The sequence below is a fragment of the Caretta caretta genome, chromosome 14 (genome assembly GCF_965140235.1).
Source record: "Caretta caretta isolate rCarCar2 chromosome 14, rCarCar1.hap1, whole genome shotgun sequence".
Lineage (NCBI taxonomy): Eukaryota > Metazoa > Chordata > Testudines > Cheloniidae > Caretta > Caretta caretta.
In genome coordinates this window covers 16,769,781-16,778,317 of record NC_134219.1, presented here as the reverse complement: position 1 = coordinate 16,778,317, position 8,537 = coordinate 16,769,781, and the positions used below count along the sequence as shown (strand labels likewise).

Here is an 8,537-nt window from a genome sequence, read left to right as displayed (position 1 = left end):
TCCCCCGGCTCCCGTCCCTTTTCTCCTCGCCCCTTATTTCTCCTCCTCCCCCCTCCCTGCCCCCTCTCGCCGCATCCGGCTCCCCGGCGGGGGGCGGGGCCGGGCTGCCGGACCCCGCCCCCCGGGCAGTGACTGCGCCTCGGCCCGGGCGGCCTCCTCCTCCTCCTCCCCCTCCCTGCCCGCGCCGCTGCCGGCGGCCGCTCGCTCGCCAGCCCGCCCGCCCTGCCCGCGCCGCTGCCCGAGCGCCATGGCGGACCAGCCCGCAGAGCCGGCCCCGGCGCCCGCCGCCCCGGCCGGCGGCTCGCAGCGCCTGCTCTTCTCTCACGACCTGGTGTCGGGCCGCTACCGGGGCTCGGTGCGCTTCGGCCTGGTGCGCCTCATCCACGGCGAGGACTCCGACTCGGAGGAGGACGAGGGCGGCCGCGGCGCCGGGGCCGGCAGCTCGGGGGGCTCGGAGTGCGGGGGCCCCGGGGCCGGCGGGGCCGAGGAGAGCCGGGCCAGCCCCCTGCGTCGCGGCTACGTGCGGGTCCAGTGGTACCCGGAGGGCATCAAGCAGCACGTCAAGGAGACCAAGGTGAGCGGCTCCTCTGCGGCTCCCCTGCCCCCCCGACTGGCCCGCGTGGAAACGGTGCAGCCCGGGGCCTGGCCCGGCAGGCTGCTCCCCGCGCGTGGGTGCGCTGCCACCCTGCCCGCCGCGGCCCGCTCGGGGATCCCCGCTTCCCGGACCTCTGCGCCGGCTTCCCGGGGCTGTCGGTGGCAGGGAGATTTCCTCGCCACTATCATCGGCCCTGCCCTGGGCGGCTCCGTGGAGCTCCTCGGTCATGTGCGCCCTCCGGCCGCACAGGCATCCGCTCATGCAGGGGCGCTGGAACAGTGTGTACGGTCGGGGTGCTGAGAGCCCTGGAACCAAGTTGTAACCCCCCTGTATGTGATGGAAACCACGTCGAGCCAGCAGGTGCGGCAGCACCCCTAGTTCCAGCTCCTGTGCGCTGGTGGCATTTGCCAATACAGTCTTTGCATAGCATACTCTGCACAGGGACACCAGTGGTAACAACAAAGGGATTGTGACTTCCTAGGGGCAGGGGCCTTATCCACCAATTGTCACGCTCGCCTGTGGGGTTATGCAGATGGTAAGATACCAAGGGCACAGCTGTCTCTTAATGGGAAAACGTATCCTGCAATTATTCCTAGTATCAAGGGGCACTTTGGGATGGGATTGTTGTTATTCCTTATTACTGTAATCTGTTCTCTCTTGTTGGAAGTTTCATTGGCCTCTTACGTATGCTAATTTTGTTGGGGTTGAAATATATTTCCCTTCTTTCAGGAGGCTTTAAAGGTAGTAATTAAATCTCCTTGCCTCTCTAACCTGGAGAGGATACGACTCTTACCTGCATCGAGGAGATCAAAATATAGCTTACTCATTTGGATTTTGGTTTAATTTTAAAATAATCCTAAAAAGTCCAGAAAACTGGTAAAGGCCATTTTCTGTGAAGGTGAATTAAACAGTGCCCTGTAATAGATTCTCTGTTCTTTGGGGAGAAGTGGTGCACTAGGTATTTTTTTAAAAACCTCAACATAGGGGAGTTAACTGCTAAGTATAATAGCTTTTAACGGTGAAAGATTTCAGTGTGACATAGTAGTGTACAGACATGAAGTGAATTAATAGATTTGCACTTTTTTTTCTGAATTATTATTCCTATCAATCATGCACATGTTAATTTGTGACCTTGCATTATAGTTCAAAGGCTGCAAGGTGTGAGTGTTTGAGGTTTGGTTTGGAGTACTCCCACTTCCCAAAGTTAGTCTACTGCTGGGTTTTACGCACAGTGACTGATAATACATGGGAGACAAAAGAGAGAGAGGGCACTCTAACATAATACAAAGGGGCCTGGGATGAATGGGTGTCTCATAGAACAGAAGGCCTGTGCGAAACAGAAAGAGGCTGTATGCTATTTTATGGTGGTAAGTGAAGATATGAGTCTCTTAGCACAATCTTTTACCCGCCTCCTCAAAAATCATGCAACAGAAGTCTGTTGAAGAAAGCAATGCATTTGTAATTCAGTAGATATCACAACACTAATAAGTAGAACCAAATGTAGATTGTATTGTCACTAGGCATGTTGAATCTTGTTTAAAATATATGAAAAATGAATAAGATATATTCACAATATCTCTTTTTAAAAGAAAATCCAAAACCCTCATTTTGGATTTGTGGTCCTTAAGTGATAATGATTGCTTTTCAAATAAAATCTTCAGCCAAAATTTTTAAATTTGGTTCCTAAAGTTAACCTTTCAAATTCATTCAGAAGCTCCTAAAGCAGGGCTCTTGGAGTGTGTAAATATGGATTTAGGAGTCTAACATTAAGCTCTCAGATTTCAACATGTTATATTTTCAACAGATTTCATATTATATCACATTGCAATATGGAAAACACAGAAGTCCTGAATGTAACAGAATTCAAAGGAGACCACTTAAATGAGTAGCTCCTTTCCTTTCCCTTTTATAGTCCTATAACTTCAGTTAGGGTGCCAAGAGGCAGAAGTGCCTAAATTGTCCTGTTGACTTTCCATTTGAAAATCTGCCCCAATGACAAAATTGATGGGAACGTCAGGTACAAGATGGCCTGAAATTTAATTTTAGTTAAAAACAGTATCTTTCAAAAACCTGAGGCCAATAGAAGTATAGCCATGAAATAATTTTTTTTGCTACAAACAGCTTTTTAAATAATCTTCCCAGTATTTCTTCAGACTTAACCATTGCACTGTTAATAGGTGAGAACCGAAATGTGAAACTGACACATCAACTCTTTTTCGTTGTCTAAGATAAGAGATGCAGAATGTAAACGCCACATAATTGTGGTTGGGAGGAGAACATTAATTGCCATTTTAATAGTTTATGGTGTTAGTAACCAACTGTAGGCAAGGGTATACAACTTTGAGTCTGACTCTTGCAAAGGTACCTCTAGCTGTGAGATTGCAAATTTCACTTTCTTGGAAAGTATTTGACTTGATTACCTAAAGCCTGATAAAATTAAATCATGGATTTGAGATTAAAATTCTTTTCCACTCTCCTCCCAGTTCTTTTGAAAGCCTACTTTTCTTATTAGCTTATGCTCAAATAAACTTGTTAGTCTCTAAGGTGCCACAAGTACTCCTCATTCTTTTTACTTTTTCTTACTATTAGTCAGTTTTGCAATGGAGAGGGACTAGAGGTAGTCTCAAGGCTTAGAGTCAACAGACTGGATTCTTTTTTCCAGCTCTGCCATTGACCACTTACGACCATGAACGAGTCACTTGAGGCTTGTCTGCATGGAGTAGCCGTGAGCACTAGGGAGGTGTTTGAAACAGCACTACATAAAAGAAAAGGGGTACCACGAGTACTCCTTTTCTTTTTGCGAATACAGACTAACACGGCTGCTACTCTGAAACACTACATAAAAGTGCACTAGGGAACTTTTAATGGGCAGTAGCAGGGGCCAAATGGTCGGATTAATGCACAGTGTGTTAGTGTGCTTGAGAAATCATGCCCCCATAGTGCATTACCCTAGCATGTAGAAATGTTTTTGGTTTATGCCTCAGTGTCCTTATGTGGAAATGTGAACACTCCTCTACCTCACACAGGTGTTGTGAGGCTTAATTCATCGATGCGTGTAAAGCACTTTAAGATCTTTAGATAGGAGCTCTTTCAGCGTAAAATATTATTACTGGCAAGTGCACGCATTTAGCACCAAAGAGGGCCGAAATCCAGAAAAGGCTCTTGTAGCAACGTATAAGGATAGCAGAAAATAAATAACCACTAACTTCTTATGCAAATGTGGAAAGTTCCAATGCTTTTCTCTAAGCTACATAACCAGGCAACCTGAATTAGAAGCCTATCACCATTCCTAACTTGTCCTTCTAAAGCGACGTCATCAGGTTAAAAGTAAATCTTCCTAATATGTTAGGGAATGGACAGTGATAAGCTAATCTTTTCCATTCTTGATCCTAGCTAGCTTTTTGGCTTTCCTGTGCTTATATTTTGTGAGAGTAAATGTTGCAGACCAACGTTTGCTTGGATTTAAATGATTGCCTGTATTAATACAAAGTTTAATAAAATTATCCTCTTACAACAGAATGTAAATTTAGGACCTATGGTAATGGATGAAGACCCTTTGGCCCCACCATTGGAACAAGTACATTAAGCTTGCTTATTCCATATTTAGAAATCAAAATAAGTTTATTTTCCTAAATTGGTTCCATGAATAGTATCAGTAGCGAGGTTCTTCTCTGGTAGCATAGACTCTGGCATTCACTCCAGATTTTTATATTTTACCTCTTCATGCTCCTTTCAAACCTGCCTTCCTGTCCTCTGCACGTAATCTCAGACACTGAAACCATTTGAAAATCTTTATTGCTGAATAGCCCAAAAATCTGCTGTTTTGGGAGCGTGCATCTTATCTGTGTCCTGGCTTGTTTTTAAAATCCTAAATCTAAAAACCCTTTCTTAAAATCATGTAGCAAAACCTGAATTGCCTTCCTTGCTGATTTAAGATACACACGTACCGTCTTCACATTGACTGGAATTCTTGCTCTGTGTATATTATATTTAATTTGCCATCCTACAGAGATGGAGCCATTGCTGACTGAATGTGTGTCTGAAAGTTGTGGCAGCCACTTTCGTAGCAAAAAGAACAGGAGTACTTGTGGCACCTTAGAGACTAACAAATGTATTTGAGCATAAGCTTTCGTAATTGTAAACACTTTGAACCCAGTCTAACTTTCATTTCAAGAGTTTCTCCCCCAATTTGCATTTAGGAAAGGTAGTGAGCAAAAATGCATAAGTGTATTTAATGTTAATAGGTACTTTATGATCCATTTAAAAAATACTTTTCCCTTCTCTTATCTTTCATCCCAGAATCTCAAAACTCTTTTCACCCTCTGATCTTCACAAAGCCTGGTATTCCTGTTCTCTAGATGCAGAAAATGAGGCACAGTGGTTGAGTTCACAGGAGGTCAGATCTCCTGACTTCCAGTTCTATGCCCTAATCACTAGACAGTGCCTACTCCGTCAGTAGTAAAAGACAGGTTTCAGAGGAACAGCCGTGTTCGTCTGTATTCGCAAAAAGAAAATGAGTACTTGTGGCACCTTAGAGACTAACCAATTTATTTGAGCATGAGCTTTCGTGAGCCACAGCTCACTTCATCAGTAGTAAAAGAGGCACACAACTGTCTTACTGCATCTACCTTCGTGCCAAGGGAGATGGGTTAGTGCTGTTCTAGATTTTTTTTTTTTTTTCCTCAAGTGACATACTATAGTGCTAGTTTGTTTTTTCAACTATCCCCCTCAGCATGACATACTGGCAGTGGAAAAAAAAAATCCATTTCATTATTGCCTCGTAATAGCACTGGTACTGCATGTCCTTGCTGTGTAGGTCGGGAGTATGCAGATCAAGTTGCTTTGGCAAAAATGTTTGGGGATCCAGGACTGGAACAGCAGGGTCAAGGCACAGGGACAGAACTGTGTTGGAAGTTTGTGTTTTGGTGCTAGTGAAGGTAACGAGTTAGTACTGCAATTTGCTCTAAGTTTTTTGTTGTTGCTGCTGTTCCATCCAGAAAGCCTAACCAGCAGTGTTAATTCAGTGACTGATCAGCCTTGTTAATGTCAGATAACTTCTTGTTTTCTCTAGTTACTCCTGAAGTCTCATTGCAGATCCAGCTCTGCTTCCATCCCACACAGTTCTCCTGTTCCCTCCCACTATTTTTTACTATAATTGCTTGACCTCAAATGCTGAGTCATGAATATGAGGCAGGAAAACTTTTTTTTTTTTAAAGAAATGAGTCTGATTTATTTCAAAACTTCTCTTTTTGTTTGGATTCTGTCCCTTAGTTATCTGTTTGATTTAAACTTTTAAACTACCATGGTTCCGTATTTGCACTGTGGGGAATAAAAGCTTCCTATTTAGTGAAGGTCTATGCTGTCGCTTCTCTTTATCCCTCTTGTAGCTGATATCAAACTTATCTTTTGAGACCCAAATACATAAGAATGGCCATACAGGTTCAGACTAATAGTCTATCCATCTAGCCCAGTATCCTGTCTTCCGACAGTGGCCGGTGCCAGATGCTTCAGAGGGAGTGAACCGAACAGGGCAACTTATCAAGCGATCCATCCCTGCAGGCTGGAATCTGTGCTTCTTACTGTAAATGAGTCAGTGGTAATGGTCTGGTCCTGTGAGGTTATGGGGTGCCATCAACTCCCATTAGCTTCAGTAGGAATTAAGGCTGCAGAGTATGGAACAGCCCTTGTGGGCTCTGTCCTAAATTCTGAGTAATGTGGCTAGTTGTAGAAAATGTACTTGCCATCCATTAGCAAGGGGCAACATGATGAGAAGGTGCCCAGTGATTCTTCTAGGCTAAATGTGCAACAACCCTCTTTACTCTCCCCTCTCCTCCTTCCCCCACAGCATTCTGTGCTTTGCAGTTTTTCTCTCCAGTCTAATTGAGATTATGCAGTATGAGTTAGTCAGGTGTTAATTGTAGCTAGAGAGTTTATATGTGATACATAACCATGATTGATGGATGAAAAATTAAGAGCCTGCAAAACCTTCCATCTGCAAAGGCAGCCAGCATGTTTTTTCTGTTTAGAAATTCATAGATGTAGAGTATTTAGCTTTTAACAGGTAAAGATGGATGGTTCTGGGTCACATAAGTATGATTTCTTGTCAGGCACCATGAATAAATGCTGATCGCTGTGCGGAATTGTAGTTTTGATGTGGTACGCAAATGTAATACCCTAAACCATTAATACTGGTTTTTATTGAGCAGGGGAAGCTGTATCTAACTCTCTCTTGCCTCTGACATTTCAGTTGGTCTCTCTGGGGATTTCGTAGGAACCACCTCACATTCACAGCAGTTAGAGAAGGCTTACTGGAATTTTTGCAGTTCTGGGAAAAATTGATTCACTTTAGTGGATAACCTGTTCCAACCCTCTGAATATCCACTGCAAAGTTATTTGCACTTGACTTGATCGTCCATTTTGCTCTGCAGGTTGAGGACTTTGATTCATATGACTCTGGTTATATAGACAAAAGGTATGTCTACACTATGGAGACTATGGCTGTATCTACGCTACAGCATAGCCATGTCCGCATAACTAGGCGGGCATAACCCCATAGTGTAGACGCAATTTCGCGGACAGAAGGGTTTTTTCTGTGGTGTAGGAACATCACATCCCCTAATGAAGTTAGCTATGTCGACAGATGCCCTCTTCAATAGCTGCTGTGGTCATGGCTGTGTGGTCAGGGGTGTAGTTTTTTTTTGACTGGTGTAGCTATGCTGATAAAACTTTTCAATGTAGACCAGGCCTCAGGGATCATCACAAGTATTTTATAATAAAAATGAAACGTTGTGTAGCCTGCAATATCAAAACCACTTAAATAACAGAAAGAAAAGGAGTACTTGTGGCACCTTAGAGACTAACCAATTTATTTGAGCATGAGCTTTCGTGAGCTACAGCTCACTTCATCGGATGCATACCGTGGAAACTGCAGCAGACATTATATACACACAGAGATGATCTCTGTGTGTATATAATGTCTGCTGCAGTTTCCACGGTATGCATCCGATGAAGTGAGCTGTAGCTCACGAAAGCTCATGCTCAAATAAATTGGTTAGTCTCTAAGGTGCCACAAGTACTCCTTTTCTTTTTGCGAATACAGACTAACACGGCTGTTACTCTGAAACTTAAATAACAGCTAGCACTTATTTTGAGACATTAAGGATAGGAAAATAATATAGTATGAAGTGCATGGAAGTGATGGAATTATAGGCAAACCAAGAAATCCATGCTTAATTATGCAATCTGAATCCATTTTTATTTTTAATATTCATAAAATCTTTCATCAGGGAAATGCATTGAAATGCAGCATCTCTTTTCTAGTGTTGATTCTGCAGCAAATCAGCTGCATTCACCATGACCTACAGTTAACTGAAAAATAATAACCATTTGTTAAGTTCCCATAACTATTAAAAATAAAAAATAACTTAAACATTTGTTAAATGTCCAATGAGAAAAGAGAATGAAAATCCAGTCTAGCATTAAAGTACTTGCCTACGTGAGTGAGACTGTTGCTGCAACCCTCATAAGAAATCCTCCTTCATTTACATTATGCAAGTCAGAGAGCAGACAAACAGTTTAAAGCAGCTCTGAAAATTTAATTTTGTCATCTCTCCTGGAAGAATTTGCATTGAATTAAAACAGAATTTTTCTGACAGATGCTTTTGAGGACAAGATTTCACTTGTTTTCCTCCCCCTTCACCACCTTTCCATATCCCTCCCTCAGATCCCCCTTCTCGTCAAAGAAAAGAGACATAATTTTAATGTTTGGTGTCTGTGTTGGCGCTAGGAGCAATGTTAATAACTGACATTTGCAAAGCTAAAAGCCTCATCCCACTTGACTGTTTAATTACTTGAGGGATTTAAAAGGCTCTGAAGGTTGATAACACCTTCCTTAAATGCTGGCTAGGAAGAACCTGCTTCATTGTTTCCACTCTGCCTGTTC

At 43.3% G+C, this 8,537-nt stretch overlaps 1 protein-coding gene across 1 annotated transcript in view; it reads left to right on the top strand.

Annotated features, from left to right (window-relative positions):
• Positions 1-230: 230 nt before the first annotated feature.
• The window catches only part of UBE2O (ubiquitin conjugating enzyme E2 O), a 96,504-nt gene continuing 88,197 nt past the window's right edge, over positions 231-8,537 (top strand). Inside the window, exon 1 of the mRNA XM_048818186.2 lies at positions 231-574. Within this exon, the coding sequence (XP_048674143.1) occupies positions 248-574 (327 nt within the window). The 5' untranslated portion in view covers positions 231-247. The remainder of the gene's footprint in view (positions 575-8,537) is intronic.